The sequence below is a fragment of the Rosa chinensis genome, chromosome 6 (assembly GCF_002994745.2).
Source record: "Rosa chinensis cultivar Old Blush chromosome 6, RchiOBHm-V2, whole genome shotgun sequence".
In the NCBI taxonomy this organism is placed as follows: Eukaryota; Viridiplantae; Streptophyta; class Magnoliopsida; order Rosales; family Rosaceae; genus Rosa; species Rosa chinensis.
In genome coordinates this window covers 61,097,305-61,114,003 of record NC_037093.1, presented here as the reverse complement: position 1 = coordinate 61,114,003, position 16,699 = coordinate 61,097,305, and the positions used below count along the sequence as shown (strand labels likewise).

General features: G+C 40.5%; 4 protein-coding genes across 6 annotated transcripts; 1 reads left to right on the top strand and 3 right to left on the bottom strand.

Annotated features, from left to right (window-relative positions):
- The first annotated feature begins 1,532 nt into the window (after positions 1–1,532).
- LOC112170559 (protein JINGUBANG) lies at positions 1,533–3,439 on the top strand. The gene has a single exon (XM_024307893.2). The coding sequence runs from the start codon at positions 1,723–1,725 to the stop codon at positions 3,112–3,114; it is 1,392 nt and encodes a 463-aa protein (XP_024163661.1). The 5' UTR covers positions 1,533–1,722; the 3' UTR covers positions 3,115–3,439.
- A 284-nt stretch (positions 3,440–3,723) lies between these two features.
- On the bottom strand, positions 3,724–8,033 carry LOC112170557 (inactive protein kinase SELMODRAFT_444075). Of its 3 annotated transcripts, none has more exons than XM_024307891.2 (8): positions 7,721–8,033; positions 7,499–7,632; positions 6,579–6,673; positions 5,288–6,324; positions 4,952–5,109; positions 4,654–4,730; positions 4,177–4,498; positions 3,724–4,044 (listed from the first exon to the last, which is right to left on the bottom strand). In XM_024307891.2, exons 1-8 carry the CDS (start codon positions 7,866–7,868, stop codon positions 3,895–3,897), a joined length of 2,121 nt encoding a protein of 706 aa, XP_024163659.1. In that variant the 5' UTR covers positions 7,869–8,033; the 3' UTR covers positions 3,724–3,894. The 3 variants fall into 3 exon arrangements, with proteins under 3 accessions (XP_024163659.1, XP_024163658.1, XP_024163660.1); XM_024307890.2 differs by having other exon boundaries at positions 4,952–5,118; positions 7,721–8,028; XM_024307892.2 differs by lacking the exon at positions 7,721–8,033 and having other exon boundaries at positions 4,952–5,118; positions 6,561–6,673; positions 7,499–7,552.
- A 1,280-nt stretch (positions 8,034–9,313) lies between these two features.
- Positions 9,314–12,274, bottom strand: LOC112171883 (cytochrome P450 CYP82D47). Its single transcript, XM_024309009.2, has 2 exons — positions 10,855–12,274; positions 9,314–10,075 (listed from the first exon to the last, which is right to left on the bottom strand). Exons 1-2 carry the CDS (start codon positions 11,884–11,886, stop codon positions 9,440–9,442), a joined length of 1,668 nt encoding a protein of 555 aa, XP_024164777.1. The 5' UTR covers positions 11,887–12,274; the 3' UTR covers positions 9,314–9,439.
- A 154-nt stretch (positions 12,275–12,428) lies between these two features.
- Positions 12,429–14,653, bottom strand: LOC112171884 (cytochrome P450 CYP82D47). The gene is made up of 2 exons (XM_024309010.2): positions 13,578–14,653; positions 12,429–13,094 (listed from the first exon to the last, which is right to left on the bottom strand). The coding sequence occupies exons 1-2, from the start codon at positions 14,553–14,555 to the stop codon at positions 12,471–12,473; spliced, it is 1,602 nt and encodes a 533-aa protein (XP_024164778.1). The 5' UTR covers positions 14,556–14,653; the 3' UTR covers positions 12,429–12,470.
- Between the last annotated feature and the right edge of the window lie 2,046 nt (positions 14,654–16,699).

Here is a 16,699-nt window from a genome sequence, read left to right as displayed (position 1 = left end):
TTTCTCTTAGTTAAACAATATTCGCTTTACCCTACCATTTCCTGTATTGCCCGAAACATTACAATCATCGAGCTCCAATGTTTCATACTTGAAGCATATAGAGGGAAAGCTAGCAATGTCCTCTTGTTAATTTTTCACCCTTTTCTTTTCGGTGATCAGCAACTTTTTTATTTTTTTTATTATGACATATTAATTTCATTTATCATTTAGATTTTACAAGGTGAGCGTTGGCGCCCTAAGAATTAGGGCAAAGTGGCTGTGACGTTATAGGTTCCTAGCTAATGAGATGTCGTACGACCCGATTCAGCAAAGCTAGGAAATTGCATGGATATGATTTAGAAGCGATGTATACATTGTCTAATTGTTCTTTAGATTCTGTGGTACCATAAGAGACCAGGGAAGTCAGAGAGTTGAATTTCATGGTTGATAACTTGATATGCTATGGTGGCAATGCCTTCACGCTAGGGAAATCGATCACACTTTCACTGTGATATCTAACACTCACATATACATACATGCACCAACAATTTTGTTCATGTAAGATAGGTTGTGCCAACAATTATGATACTCGCCTCCTCCTCTCTTGTTTTTGGTAATCAATCGTGTTCTTTTTGTTAACACGACTAAAAGGCATTGCTTTTGGTATACTTCATCATCCATGTTCAGCCATAATAGAGTAAAAGGACCAGTATCACTGCTCCTTCCAAAGTGAGTGCATGTCCTTAACCTATAATTAAAGGAACTCCACTTAGCTATTCTGACATTATATACCGTTACCAACTACTGCAAAATCTTGCACCGTTCGTAGTGGCGTAGTTAAAGTAGATTAGCAAAATGTAAGTTTAATTTATTAATTGGCACTTTCTTGGTTAAACTAGCAATAAAATGCTTAAACGTCAGAGATTGCATGTGGAAGTTGCCATAACTTGAGTGCCCTTTTAGTTTTTTAAAAAGGACTCGAATCAAGCACCAAAATGTCAGTTTGTTGATTCTCATATCATCGAGAGATCTAATAGGTTAATGATTTTAATAGTTGACCATGCCAAGCCAATTCTATATGTTCTTTTTTTGTTTTTTCCTTTGAATAATTAAAGAGAAGCCGCTTACACATATCATTAGTTCCACTTTAGGTTTTTCAATATTGGCCCACACATGCTTAAGTAAAGGTTAATCAACTTTCAAGACAAAAGGATTAGGAATAATTGTAGTTAATTCGAGTTCCCTCATACGTCATAGAACATTAAACCTCCCAAATGACACACCAAAAATAGAAAGATACATGCTGTAGGGCCACTAACCCCAACCGTAGAATCATGACAGACACACCCCCTATTCCCAAACCTCCAAAACCAGCATCCACGCTATTCTGAGTATCCGACCCAGATTTTCCGGACCCTATATTCCCTAATCACTCAGCCCTTACGAATCTGCCTAACACGTGTACACATCGTACCGGCCTACGATTCCCATCCCCGTTCTATATATACACATTTTATATATAGCACCCCGTCTCTCAACTCCCGCCCTTCTATTGTTCGTTTCTTAATATCACACCAATCGGCTACCTCTCTGTCACCCCCTTCATTTTCTCATCACCACCATTGCAAACTTCTAATAAAAACTCCCATATCTTCAAATCGGGCCATTTCTTAATTCTGTTTGGATCAGTACGTAAATGAAGTAATTGTACACAAATTGGTTTAGTTAAGATATCCAATAACCATGAGAGACAAGATGTTTGCCGATGACAGCAGCTTACCTAGGGCCAGTACTTTCGGCAATGCCGTCCATTCCGATCCCAATATTTCGGCCTCCGCCATGTCCCCCGACGTCATTCACGACTACCAAATGCGAAACAGTAGCGCCGCGGCCTTCGACCCCACCCGGCTCAGCGGCGAGGGCTCTCCCATGACTATGTCACCATGGAACCAAACCTCTGCCTCTCCGTTCACCAAGTCGCCGTGGACGCCGTTCGAAGACAAGGTCCCCAAGAACGGCCTCCTCGGCTCTCTCATTCGCGAGGAAGGCCACATCTACTCTCTCGCCGCCACCGGAGACCTTCTGTACACCGGTTCCGACAGCAAGAATATCAGAGTATGGAAGAATCTCAAGGAGTACAGCGGCTTCAAGTCTAACAGCGGCTTGGTGAAAGCAATTGTTATCTCCGGGGAGAAGCTCTTCACAGGTCACCAGGACGGCAAGATTAGGGTTTGGAGAGTCTCTTCCAAAGACCCGAAAGTTCACAAACGAGCCGGGACGATGCCGACTCTGATGGACATTTTCAAGTACTCCGTCAAACCCAGCAACTACGTTCAAGTTAGGAAAACGAAAGCGCTTTGGATCAGGCACTCCGACGCCGTTTCCTGTCTGAGCTTGAGCGAAGACAAGAGGCTTTTGTATTCTGCCTCCTGGGACCGCACGCTCAAAGTCTGGCGGATCGACACCTCCAAATGCATCGAGTCCATCCACGCGCACGACGACGCCGTTAACTCCGTCGTGGCCAGCGTCGAAGGGCTGTTGTACACCGGCGCGGCGGACGGGACGGTGAAGGTTTGGAAGAAGGAGCAGAGTGGGAAGATGATAAAACACTCTATGGTGCAGACGCTGCTGAAGCAAGAGAGCGCGGTGACCGCACTCGCGGTGAGCGCGTCTGGGTCTCTCGTCTACTGTGGGTCGTCGGATGGGTTGGTTAATTTCTGGGAGCGCGAGAAGCAGTTATCGCATGGTGGGGTCCTCAAGGGGCACAGGCTGGCTGTGCTGTGCTTGGCGGCGGCTGGGAGCTTGGTGTTCAGCGGCTCGGCTGACAAGACCATATGCGTGTGGAGGAGGGACGGCGTGATCCACACGTGCCTGTCGGTTTTGGCGGGCCACACTGGGCCGGTGAAGTGCTTGGCCGTTGAGGAGGATCGTGAACGTTCGACCAACGGCGATCACCGGTGGATCGTGTACAGTGGGAGCCTGGATAAGTCTGTGAAGGTGTGGGGGGTGTCGGAGCAAGCTCCGGAGCTCACTCCCATGTCCATGCAGACCCAGTTGATTACCGACGCCGACTCGCTACCGTCCGAGGGAAGCTACTCTTCTTCGAGCCGGTCCGGCCAGGAGAGAAGGCACTGATCCAGTGGTTCGCCCCTGTGACTTCCCTAATTAATCTCAATGACCATTTGTGTAAGGACACGTGTCTGACTGATCAGGAGATACTTTTAGTTTAGCTACCTATGCAGAGAAGGGATGACCGGATGACCAGTTGTGTAACGCCACGTGTCTGCTCACAAGATTCTCTTCGGTTATGAATGTATGGAGAGAAGGGAGGTATATGTGAGATTGGAGGAATGGTTGGTTCTGCGACTATTGAAATAAACAAACTTTTCTCCTTTCTCCTAGAAAGATAGTAACTAGTGGTGGAATGTTTTGCTAATAGCGATTCAAATAACCTATGTGCTTGATTTTTTTTTTGACGAACCCTTTATTCAACAAATATAAGTAATAACAACATCTAAAGAATGCGGAATTTGAAAAGATTCAAGTAATCTCTACAGAAACTAAAAATAAAAGATGATGTTAAGTCTCACTAAACTATAGCAAGAGCATCTGCAAATTACTTACATTGCTTGAAAATATGTGCTTGATTTACTCTATATTACTACATAATTTAACAACCTCTGGCATCAACAAAAAGTGGTTCCCTTGAGTGTGTTTGATGGGATGTAAAAATGCAATCCAATCGGCTAGCAAAAAATAGGTATACTTCTTATTGCTCAATGATGGTAAAAATTGATCGAAAGATAGGTATTCAAGCTAATCTGAACTACACAGACAGAAGAAAAAATTGGGGAAAAAAAGCTCTGTCATAATGACAGATGTAATGCAAGCTGTTTCTACTCAAAAGATAGGTATTCAATGTGAAAGTTTACGAGAGTGTTTTCCTCTGGGTTTAGGCTGCCTTTGTGAGCTTAGTCCAGGCAAATGGCCACTTCTACTACCAACTGTGTTCACGTCCAAGCCAATAGGAACAACTGGATCACCTCCTTCTAGTACTCTGATTAACTGTACACAAAAGGAGACAATTTGAACTCATACAACTTTCACAGAAAATTTGAAGGGATAGAGTTTAAAAGATACATTCAGGTACCAATGTCAAGGAAACTAATTTGGAACAGAGAGAATCAAGCTTCAAACCTTTGACATTGAGGGTCTGAATTCAGGATCTCGACGAAGACACAAGGAAGCAGCACGAGCCATTGCCTGTAGTTGATAGGGAAAGTCGGGGGATTCGGAGGCCATGTTTGGATCCAGCAAGTGATAGGAAATTGGTGAGATATGGTTTGGCTCTAATGTAGCTAACCGGTGCAACCATTCTTCCAAAAAATGATGTCCCCTGACATAATGCAATTCACCGATTCTCCGACCTGTCATAAGCTCCAACAAAACAACTCCAAATGCGTACACATCTACCTTATGTGTAATTTGACCACTGTCTATATATTCTGGTGCAAGATACCTGCACAGTTACATGACTACATCAGCTTCATAAGCTACATATAGAATTGCATTTTTATTTTTTCCTACAACACAGATTGTAACGTGAATATAACAGGATTAATTTTTTTTTACAAGAATTGTTGATCCATAGCTAGCAGGATTTGAAGAATGTACCCTGAAGTTCCAATACACCGGTCCTCAGTGCTGGTCTCCCATTCAGAGTGCCATCTAGCAAGCCCAAAGTCCGCAACCTAATAAGAAAGCAAATGAGTAAAGCATACTAGTATAACAGACATGAGCATACCAGAAAGAAAATAATGTGCCTTACAGGTGGCAACAGGACCAAATTTTTGTACAATTTTCATATGGATGCAATATCAACAAATTAAGAAATGGGACCTTAATTTCAAACAAAATGCACTTTTTTTTTTTAAGTAAATGGCATAAAAAACCATGGATCCATTTCAAGTACCAGAGGTTCAAAATCGTGGGTCAGAAGGATATTGTTCGGTCTGAGGTCTCTGTGCACTATGCAACCCACTCTGCAATCTTCATGAAGATATCTTAATCCACGAGCAGTTCCAGTAGCTATCTTTAGCCTTGACTCGTAATCCAGGGGAGTTCTGTTTCCTGCCACACCTTCAAACAGATTTAATATAAGACTGTAAGCCGAACATAAGTTAATATGCAGACAGTTTATAGGCAGGGAGAATGTCAATTTCTTAAACTGAAAGGAGCATACGTATTGTGCAACATGCTTTCATAAGCCAATCCCAATAAATCATAAACTTGAAAAGAAAGAACATACCATGTAAATGGAAATCCAAGGAGCTGTTGCAGATGTACTCATAAACCAGTAACCTTGACTTGCCTTCAATACAATACCCAATGAGCAACACAACATTCCTGTGTTGTGCACAGCTCAATACGCGCACTTCCCTACAGAAATCAGCATCTGCTTGAGAACCACCGAACTTCAACTGCTTCACGGCAACAACTTGGCCGTCTCTCAACACCCCTCTATGAACCACACCGAAGCCACCTTCTGCCAAGAAGTTAACATCTGAGAATGCGTCCGTAGCTTCCTCTAATTCTTGGTAAGAGAACTGTTTTGGAGGTTTTCCAAAAACTGGTGTTTTATGTTGGCATAGAGAGCATAAAGGAGGAGGTATTGAGGAAGATGTACCCAAGGAAACAGCATCCCTAATGTTTGAATTAGTAATGTAGCCTTTGTTCTGGTATTCCCTGGGTTCAGCTCTGTCAATCCTTGTATCTTGATCAAACTGTGCATACTCGTCAAATAGAGTTTGGAAAGTGGGAGATCTTACTTTGTGTGATTTTTTATAAGCTTGGGGTTTGGAGTGCTTTCTACCACCACTGTGGTTTTGGGGGATCCAAAAGACACTCTGCGTAGAAGCTAGAGTTGATGTTCGGGGCTTACACAGAGTTATAAGCCTTTCTCCAATTGAGTCAAGTTCTTCATATGGATCTTCCAAATCATGTGGTCTGTGATTTCTCGCTTGTTGTCCTTCAAATAAAGGATTCTGCTCATAGACAAGGAAAAGAGAAGTCACAGTGTCGTAACTTGATGATGAACCTTCTCCTGTCGTTCTTGTGCAGGAGCTACTTGGTTCTTCAGGACTACTCACTGGAGTGGTATTCATCCTATGCTCTTCCAATCTTCGAAGGCGAGTTCCTGGTGAGGAAGGAACAGAAAAGAATTGGGTTTGGAGTTCATCTGAGCACCCCAGATTCAGCTTTAGGACTTTAGGCTGAGACCCGTTCATTACAACAATGTTGCATCCAAGTTCCTCCATGCAATGCTTCCTCTCTTGTTTCAGTTTTCTGTTATACAAGGACAACGGGGGTTCTCAGCCACCTAGTCAATGCTGATTATAATGAAGAAAGATATGTAGCTTACTTCAATATACAGGTTAAGTGAAATGCAAGGAACTACTACAAAAGTATAGCTGTATAAGGACACAGAAGTTTATAACACACTACAACTTAGGACAAGGACATCATTAGCTAGATTGTGAATTTGGGAAGGATGACCTGAACTAATAGCTTAGAAATAATACATTTTTATGTTTAATTACTTGTCCAGTACGACCCAATTGGCTCCATTGCATGTTGCTTCGGCTGCCACAGTACCACCGGGAGTACTTAAAACTACCTTAATCCTCACTGTTACCTGCAATCATGATCAAATCTAGTTATTCACATAGTATGTTAAACTGATAAACTGAAAATGAAGCGTGATTAATCACTACTCTATCAATTATTTCATTATTCAAGCTTTTATTTTGTCAGATCTTTACTTAAGGTTAATGCATTTAGTGATTTACACTAGTATGGAGAATAATAGATCTTCTATTTATAACTAAACCAGCCAGCTTTCTCAGGAAAACATGCATCTTGTTTCACCAAAATAAAATTATTGGCCGAAATAATGCATCACCGGCCAAAAAAATAATTGATCTTTCAACCCAGAAACAAGGTGCAAGCACATGGCATGTGCTCCTCAATGATCAACTTAACTTATCGTGCATAAAAACAAAACAAATCCAGAATTAATCTATAAATTTCTGACAGGCCAATGATCAACTGCGAGAGACGAACAAGCTAGGGGCCAAATGATTTTTTAATTTTTTAAATCTATTGTTATTATATATACAATCGAAATTTCAATGCAAACTGTAGGAATAGGTTGTATCCCGCTGGAAATATATTGAAAAAGTGTATCACCCCATTATCACTGGTACCGGTAGCTAGGCAACTGTAGTGTACTTTAGAATTTTGTGCGCTAACCAAATTCAAACGTAACGAGTAGAAAAAAAGAAAGCAAAATGTTATACAAGCTGTTTCTACGTCCACGTGGTCTTATCCTAAGAAAGCAACCAAGCTACGTGGTGTTGTCGCTTAAGGTCCAAAAGAAAACAGAGAAATTTGACCAAGTAGTGAAGAAAGGCGGTAAGTGGCATTATAGTAAATAAAAGATCCCATGACCACTATTCACCTGGATTTGATTATGAAACTGAAGCACCATCTGAGAACAAGACTCGGAGATCTGACAAATCCGATCCGGCAAATCCTCCCTGTGCCGACTCCCGCAGTCTCCGCTGAATCTCGGAAATCTCCAGAATCTGTTACCTGCAAGTCTCTCACATCCCACGCTTAACCGAAGGCTAGGCCAAAATTCAACCAACAGAAGAAAGTTAACTTGGAAATGAAGATTTACCAGTTTTAAGGGGAGAGATGATGGCGAGCAAGGTGACGCAGTCGCCGGGTTGAACTACGTGAGTGAGCGCCCATGCCAATGCGGTGTTGGAAATCACCTTCTCCGCCTTCACCGCCACGATTACTTTATCGGAGCGCTCCCCAACCATTGCGCTCCGCCGCTCGCTCGCTCGCAAAACCGATCAATCAAATGAGCCCTTGACTGAATCTGAATTTGGAGTCGCAAATTCTGGAAGCGGTGGAGTTGGAATTTGGAGAGCGACGTGAAGTAGTGACAGTATGAGTGCGTTACAAATTAATTTATGACAAGGATTGGTATAGACTCCGAGAGGTGCCAACCCTGGTTAACTGACCCCGGTTAACCAACCACCATTAAAATAATACAATTCGTGTAACTTACTTCACTTTGAATGTGGATTTATGGTAAACCTTTAAATTTGTGTCGTTTGTCTCCTTCTAGGCTTCTATTATTATTTTTTGTTTCAATTATCGACTTCTGTATCTTCTTAAAAAGAAGCTCTAAATTTTCTGTATTATTAAAGTAACTTTGCAATTAAATAACTCTTTTATTTTTGTCTAATATATTCTTTTCCCTATTTTTATCTCTTGCTAGTGAGGAGGAGTTCTTCAATACAGCTGCCGTGCGCCACGTGTGTAGTGCCGCAGGCCAATAACAGAATACAATACAGTCGGGATGGTTTCAGAATTTTAATGGATACTTATAGAGATATTATGGATATAAAATTTTAAATAAAAAATTATAATTAGTATGATGAATTCATAATTAGTATGGACACAATAAACGAGTTTGAAGAATTTCTCGCTAACTAATATGATGAATTCATATAGAGCTCCTACTCGATCACTAGTCCGTGTTTTATAATCTAATTTAGCAACCACCCATGGCCCCAAGAGTGGCCCAAGACAACTTATATCTTGTCTCTCTCCCTTCCTAATTTTGTGCCAACTATTGTTATTTGATTATTGAGTCCCCTGGTCATATTCCTTCCCTTATGGTGTGTTTGTACTTTGTAGTTAGCTAAATTATATGGTTTTGAGAAGATAGGCAGCATTTTCGAGCAATGATAGGCTGATCGATCCTCCCCACCAGCTTCGTAAATATACTTAATTGGGAAATTATTGATGACATTAAGGTTTGGATGCATGGTTAAGATCTTGTGATATTGAGGACCAGTAGTGAAGATTTCAAGAAACGTCACATAACACAAACAACCATGTGATTGCAATAATTACGATGTTATGTTATTTTCCAATGGACCACACTTTGATGGAAAAGGTTTTATATGGCATACCCAAAATAAGTAGGAATGCGTTATATATATCAACTTCAAACCTCTGAATGTGGGTTGTAGTTGCAATGGGTACTTCAAGTCGTGTTGGCGCTATGGTTGTGTATCGGTGATCATAAATGTATATCGAAATTGGATATCTTAAGTTCCATAGTAGCTTGAACTTGCTTGATTTTGAGAGTAAAAAAAAATGTATTTAGTTGAAATTACGTGAATTTTAAGATGATGCATAAACAATCATATTTATACGTGAAAAGCTTTATTGAACTGTAAGTACTAATGAATTAAACTCAAAACCTCAACAATAATGTACAGTAAAATTTCACATTTATTCAAGACCAAGGTTCTTACTCTGTTGTCATAAAAAATAATAATAATAATAATAGAAGGTTCTTACTCTGTTCTTTAATTTATAACGAGACGTATTCATAAATGTCAGCAGGAAGGCGTGGTCTGAGAAGGACCTCTAATGGTGTGGCCTTCATGTTTGTTAACCCAACAGTCTCACTCATATCGACTGGTTCATCTGATGGGGCTGTTATTTCAAACCCATGCAACAGATGAGCTAGAGTGAGTTCTATAACTTGAAGTGCCAAAGAAATTCCTGGACATATTCTTCTACCACTTCCAAACGGTATGAGCTCAAAATTTTGGCCCCTAACATCAAAATCCTCATGGCTTGTAAGGAACCTTTCAGGCTGGAAAATGCAGGGATCTAGCCAGACATTCGGATCCCGGTGAAGCTTCCAAATATTGACGATTAGACGTGTTTTGGCGGGTACATGGTAGTTTCCTACGGTGCAGTCTTCTGTGGATTCATGGGGTGCGAGGAGTGGTACAGCAGGGTATAAGCGCAAGGTTTCTTTGATAATGGCTTGGAGATAGACGAGGTTCTTCACGTCCGATTCATTCACTTGTCTATTCCGGCCAACTTTTGTGTCTAATTCATTTTGAGCTTTCTTTAAGATTAAAGGGTTGTTCACTAGTAATGAAAGAGCCCATGTTAGTGTTACTGTTGTGGTGTCTGTTCCCCCTAATATAAGAGCCTGCATGTACATTAAAGTCCATACATTACATATTAGACAATAATTAACGTATGATATCGTCTTAAATTATAAATTTAAGTGTTAAATTACTTAATTATAAAAAAATACTCTAGAAAACGTATCTTAAACAAAAACATAATGTTTTATACGTGCATGCATGAATTACATGCAATTACTAAGAGAATTCATCTTACTTCGTTGAGGATGTTACATGCATGAATGATGACTCAGTTTCACTTAAACAATCTATGAACTAACATTGAGAAGAAGAAGAAAGAAAAAATAAAAATTTGTATGAAAAAAATGTATGTACATATAATGTCTGGTAACAAGTATTATTCGGCCATATAATGATAAGTCAATTGTGGGTGCTGGCGTGCTGCAGCTTCATCAGCAAGACAAAATTGGTGGGTCATAATTCATCTTCCCCCAATTGAAGTTTTATTAAAAAAAGTTAAAAAAACTATCCTAAATTTTCGACATTGTGCACTTGCACATCAACAATTAATATATTGTTTATTCATGAGGAAAAGTTTGACCATACACGAACGTGTACACAGAATTTTGTTGATGGTGTAAGTTATACGTACACATAGAATTTTAACGGTGTGTAAGTCATAAATAATCTTTCTTCTTATCTACTTATAACTTACACTATCAGATTTTGTGTGTATTTCATATATGTGTGTAATAAACACCTCATTTATAGTTCACCCTAGCTCCTTTTTCCTAAATATTTTTTTAACGATGTGGCTCGTAAATTAATTCAGAACACATACCAGACAAGTAGCTTTGTTGATGGTGTCAGCAGTAGTGTACCCACGAAACTCCAGTATACTATCATCAAGAACAGAAAGCATCATATCCATGAAATCGTCAGGCTCAAGCGAAGTAGAAGTAGAATTAGTACTACGTTTTAGCTTATGCTCTTCCAACCATCGTTCCAGAACATGATCTAGTTCCTTTGCCGTCTTCTTCATTGCCTTCTCATGTCCGCCCAAATCTAACCACCTAAGGAAAGGCACTGCATCCGCCATCACAAACTCACCGGCCAATCTGAAAAACTCCCTCAACGCCTTTCGAAACCTTTCGTTCTCTTCCTTCTCACGCTCCGAGCTAGCCTCAATTAGGAACCGCTTCCCTATAACCATCCTAAACATGGTGTTCATCGTTACGTCTCCGAACCACCTCTTCATGTCCACCAACACATGATCTGAGCTTTTGTTTTGCCTCCACAAATCGTAAATGTTCTTGGTACAAGCCTTCACCTCGGATTCACGAACGTGCCTGAGGTTCTCCAAGCGGTAGTTCGAGAGGAGCTCCAGGGTGGCTACCTTGCGCATCTGGCGCCAGTAAGGACCATAGGGACTGAACCCAATCATGGCGTAGTTGTATCCCATAACCTCTGAGACTAATAGCTTCGGGCGATTAGCAAAGACTCTGTCGTTGGTGGTTAGACACCCTTTGGCCATGTCCCAACTGCTCACAATAAGAGATCGGTGCACGCCGAGTTTGATTGTGAAGAGCGGTCCATACTTGTCAGCCATGTTACCCAAGGTTATATGCGGTGGAAGTGAGCCGCCTAAGAGGGGAAGGTGACCAACTAATGGCCATGCACCGGCTGCTTCCGGTGCTCCCCTCTTTCTGGCTGCGTTATTGTTGGAAATTTTTGTTATCCATAGCAATAAAGAGAGAATAAACAATAAAAAGCCAAGTATGGTGGATGGAGAAGAACTGAGATATTGAAGAGGGAACTCCATGAGATGGATAGGAATTTGGAAAGAAATGAAACTCAAACACAGTAGCCGCATGCGCTTTTATATATCATTCCCAGGATTTGTTAAGATGAGCAATCCATCAGCATTGCAAGCCCAACTCACAAGTAATTCGGAGCCCAAGTTCAAGATTCAAGAGAACTGAGACACTGAGACAACTGAGTAGTGAAGAATAATTTTTTTTTTGACAAGATAGTGGAGAATAATCTTGAACAACATTTTTTTTTTTTTTTTGGATCTAATCATCATCCATACTTCATTCCAGTAGAAGGAAAGTTACAAGCAGGGAAGAACAACCTGGAGAATTTGAATTCATAAATATCTCTGTACACATTTGTTTGCATATGTAGTCCCTTTTGTATTTTGACACTGTTGATTCTTTGACCTTATCTCAAAATCACACCGTTATTGTTGATTTGTTGATCTTGTGACTGCTGACTGGTCACATCTCTACCATTCATCTCTATTAAACTCTGAATAAGCAAATATCGATCACCAACTAGATAATACAAGGATATCCCAAAGATTGCAACGTACGCACTATCGGAATCTAAGAAGATAAGGTCAAACAGAAATTGTGTTGTGAACTTGTTTGCTCAACTCGTAATCACTTAACTCGTTTATTCATAAAGTTTAGTACATAAGCGAGGTTTGATGAAAACTTTAAGTGGGGTGGCCTTAACATTTGTGAGTCCAAAACTCTCAGACATATCAACGAGCTCATTGGATGGTGTTGAGATTTCGAATGCATGTAAAAAGCTAGCCAAAGTAAATTGTACCATCTGAAGAGCAAACGATAACCCAGGACAAGATCTTCTACCACTTCCGAAAGGGATTAGTTCAAAATGCTGACCCCTAACATCCATGTTCATGTGAGTGGTGAGAAATCTCTCCGGTTTGAATTCTAATGGATCAGGCCAGATTCGTGGATTGGTTTGAATCTTCCAAAGGTTCGTGATCAAGCGGGTCCCCTTTTCGACGTGATAGCCATTCACGGTGCAGTCCTCCGTGAACTCATGCTGTGCTGATAATGGTACTGCAGGGTATAAGCGCAGCGTTTCTTTCACTATGGCTTGGATATACACTAGCTTGCTTGTGTCCGACTCGCTCACAATTTTTTCTCTGCCGACTTCTGCATCCAATTCATCTTGAGCCTGTTTCAATACTTGACGATTGTTCAATAATAGTGATACTGCCCATGTCAATGTAGCCATGGTGGTGTCGCTACCTCCTAAAATCAAATCCTGCAAAAGTACAATATATTTTGATATGATGAATACGGAAGCTAAACATACAAACAAAAAAGCAGCATGATCTAATCGGAAGAGTATAGCCATTAAAAATTAAAGGTCCAAATTTATATCTAGCTAGGCCAGAATCTTAATTAAGTGATGAAAATATAAAGCTTTAGTTAGGGTATAGCTTAATTAAAATAAACTACAGCCGCCCTATATGTTCCAAACGTACACTAATACAAAACATATCAGACCCACCCTACATTATTGTTTTAATCATGAGACTCACTCTCCATGCCTGCCTACGTTGACAAAGGTGAAGCTCTCCAGGCCTGTAGTACGTAATTTCTTCCGGAAATTAAAGCAAGCATGCGTGAATCTTAGGGCAAGCTTGATATTAACTTAAAGCCTATTTGGAAAGATAAAAATATAGGAACTGGATTTGCATATACACAGGGAAAAAAAAAAAATGGTCATCTAATATATACGTACCAAGCATGTGGCTTTGTTGACTGTATCCGCATCGTAACCGCCAAGGTCTTCACCTTGAAGCACAGTAAGCATGGCGTCCATGAAGTCATGATCCCCGGTGTCACCTGCTCTTCTCCTTTGCTTATGCTCTTGTATCCACTCCCCAAGAATGGCATCGATTTCTTTTGCAGTTTTCTTCATGGCCTTTTCATGACCACCTAAATCCAACCACCGAAGGTAAGGAACCGAGTCACCCACCAAAAACACCCCGGTAAAGTAAAATAACTTCCTCACTGCATCCTGCACGCGACCCGCTTCTTTCTTCTCATCATCATTCGCGGAATCACTTATGAATGAGTAGCGTTTTCCAGCTACCATTCTAAGTATAACGTTAAGAGTCAAGTCCCCAAACCATTGTTTCAACTCGACCAAAGCTATATGGTTATGATCTGTAGTACTACTTGCACTCCAAGTATTGTACAATTCTTTCAGGAAGCTAGCCACTTCGGAGATTCGAATGTCTTTAAGCAACTGAATCCGGCGGTTGGAGAGCAACCCCAAGGTTGCCAGTTTACGCACTTCTCGCCAATATGGTCCGGAGGGTGCAAATCCAAACATGGCATAGTTGTATCCCATGAGTTCCACAGCTGCCATTTTGGGGCGCGAGGACGCAGCCATGTCATGGATTGTAAAGCATTCCTTAGCCATTTCACTACTGCTCACCACCAAAGTTGGATAGATTCCAAGGCGTATAGTAAAAAGGGGACCATACTTGTCAGCCATGGCTCCCAGGATGATCTGGGGAGGTGTGGATCCTCCTAGCAACGGAAGGTGGCCAAGCACGGGCCATGCTCCCTTGGCTTGAGGTGCTAATCTGCGCTTAGCGGAAGCTCTCCATGTCCTTCTCTGCGAAAAATAATAGAAATATAGGACGATTGTTATTGCGAAGATTAATCCCGCCGTGACATATAAGTGCACATAAGCAAGGAGATGATCCATTAATTGGATTGCTAGAATGAAATTTTTCTGGCTAGTTGCATCTTAGTTATATACTATTTCTTTGATAAATGTTTGGCTGTCAATCAAAGCTGGCCTGAAAGAGATATTACGTTTCTTAAAAAGTTGACAAATTAGCCTATTGTTGTGAGGGTTTAGAGCAAATACACCCATGAACCATGGGTAATTGTTGATTTGCCAACCAAATTGATAATACCAATCCACTATTCATCTCAAATTAGTAATTGCCTCTAGCTTATACAAGGCACCAATGAAAGGCAATTTGCCTGTCAATCCACTATTCATACTTCAAATTTAATATGCCATTAATTCAAGATTTTTTTTTTATCTTCTAGATTAATTTTTAGGGTGAAAAGAAAAAAAAATGAAAGTTACCGTCGTCATTTAATTGCAGTCGTCGGATCATTTGATCCAATGTTGAACTGAAGTCACTATTATCATATAATAGTCAGAACAAAAAAAAAAAAAACTGTTGGCAGCAGTCCCATGTGCTAGGAGCCCACACTAACGATCGGGCAAACTGATTGCTAATTATCGGTCATCCAATTGCCTGAGCAAGTGGCCCCCAGGTGGCCCCCTCCAATAGGTCGGGCAGCATTTTACCACTGCATTTGGGTATTTAGCTAATTTCTCCAATTGGTCCATCGCTGCATGTGCTCTTACGTGAAGCTTCTGTACATGATAGGGATGAAAGGTACTTAAAGCAGCCTATATGCTGTGGAACAATATTATCCACATAACTTGCAGTACGTCGAATCTTTTGCAAGTTAACATGAGATCGTTAATTAGTGCTAATTTTTCTTGAAACATTATTAGATTATGACATGAATTAAAGCCAATAATTAATTATAAATTAATGTAAGCTCTAACTACTCAAATGGACAATTTATAGGTTGCCGATTCCTAGGGACGGATCCAGCCCGGGCTGGGTAGGGCTTAAGCCCCACAGGCTTTTTGGGCCCAAAAAAAAAGGTATATAGCTTTTTTTATTTATTTTTTATCTTGGACTAGTTATCTCTTTTGAAGCCCACCACCAAGATGCCGAACTCAATCTAATCCTTGGACTCTTAATTAGAGGCTTGGAGCACTCCCGACTCGGCAGTGAGGAGTAGGGCTGTCAATGGGTCGTGTTGGGTTGGGTTCGTGTCGGGTCAAGATATTTGTCGTGTCGCAAAATACAAACCCAAACCCAACCCATTTAATAATCGTGTCAAAAATTTAAACCCAAACCCAACCTATTTATTAAACGGGTTACCCATTTCCAACCCGCTTAACCCATTTAATAAATAGGTTGTGTCGTGTTTAACAAAAGGATCAATTTAAGGTTAACAATGCGACCCATTTAACTAAAAAAATGCATACATTGATCAAATTCACTAAAAACTCTACAAGACGAATAATATAAATAATTATATATAATTCATAAATAATTAAATCCAATAATTATAAAGAAAAATATTTCAAATTGTCTAATCCTATGATCAAATACTCTCAACGTCTAAAATTTCAGGATGAAGTATAGCATAATCGGGTTATACGGGTTCACTTCGTGTTGGTGGGTTGACCCGTGGACAACCCATTTATTAAATGGGTCATGGCGGGTTGACCCATGGCTGACCCGCTTTTTAATCGTGCGGGTTCAACCAGCTTTATTTCGTGCGGGTTTCGAGTCGTGTTATCGGGTCGTGTCGGAATTGACAGCCCTAGTGAGGAGAAGGCCTCGAACTCATAAGCAAAGGTAATACACTAATACAGTCATTAAGTATTTAAATCTTGTTATTTTGATAAATATATTGGCATAATGGCATTGCTCTCTTTTTTTACTTCAAAAGATGATCAAAGGATTTCACTCCCATGGTGACTCGAACGGTCTGACCTCGATCTTAGGTAGTGGGTGCTTTAACCACTGATCCAACACCACTTCGTCATTGCTCTCATGTATCTAATATAAGTTAATTTATTAATTTATAGGTGTTACACTAAAATGTCAAATCATGAACCGAAATCGAAGCGATAAAAAAAAATTACTACATGGTTTCAAAGAACTAATATTTCATCTTCATGCTCAAATGTTATTTCTAATCCTTCCATATCCTCTCCAAATTTTGATGATGAACAGCAACCTT

Excerpts from the sequence above, each read along its gene's own strand:
- LOC112171884 (XM_024309010.2), bottom strand. The coding sequence starts at position 14,555 with ATGGATCATCTCCTTGCTTATGTGCACTTATATGTCACGGCGGGATTA. Across the intron at positions 13,095-13,577 it reads TCAACAAAGCCACATGCTTG|GATTTGATTTTAGGAGGTAG; the intron begins GTACGTATATAT and ends GTACTTTTGCAG.
- LOC112170557 (XM_024307890.2), bottom strand. The coding sequence starts at position 7,868 with ATGGTTGGGGAGCGCTCCGATAAAGTAATCGTGGCGGTGAAGGCGGAG. Across the intron at positions 7,633-7,720 it reads CATCTCTCCCCTTAAAACTG|GTAACAGATTCTGGAGATTT; the intron begins GTAAATCTTCAT and ends AGAGACTTGCAG. Across the intron at positions 4,499-4,653 it reads CGGTGTATTGGAACTTCAGG|GTATCTTGCACCAGAATATA; the intron begins GTACATTCTTCA and ends GTAACTGTGCAG.
- LOC112170559 (XM_024307893.2), top strand. The coding sequence starts at position 1,723 with ATGAGAGACAAGATGTTTGCCGATGACAGCAGCTTACCTAGGGCCAGT.
- LOC112171883 (XM_024309009.2), bottom strand. The coding sequence starts at position 11,886 with ATGCGGCTACTGTGTTTGAGTTTCATTTCTTTCCAAATTCCTATCCAT. Across the intron at positions 10,076-10,854 it reads TCAACAAAGCTACTTGTCTG|GCTCTTATATTAGGGGGAAC; the intron begins GTATGTGTTCTG and ends ATGTACATGCAG.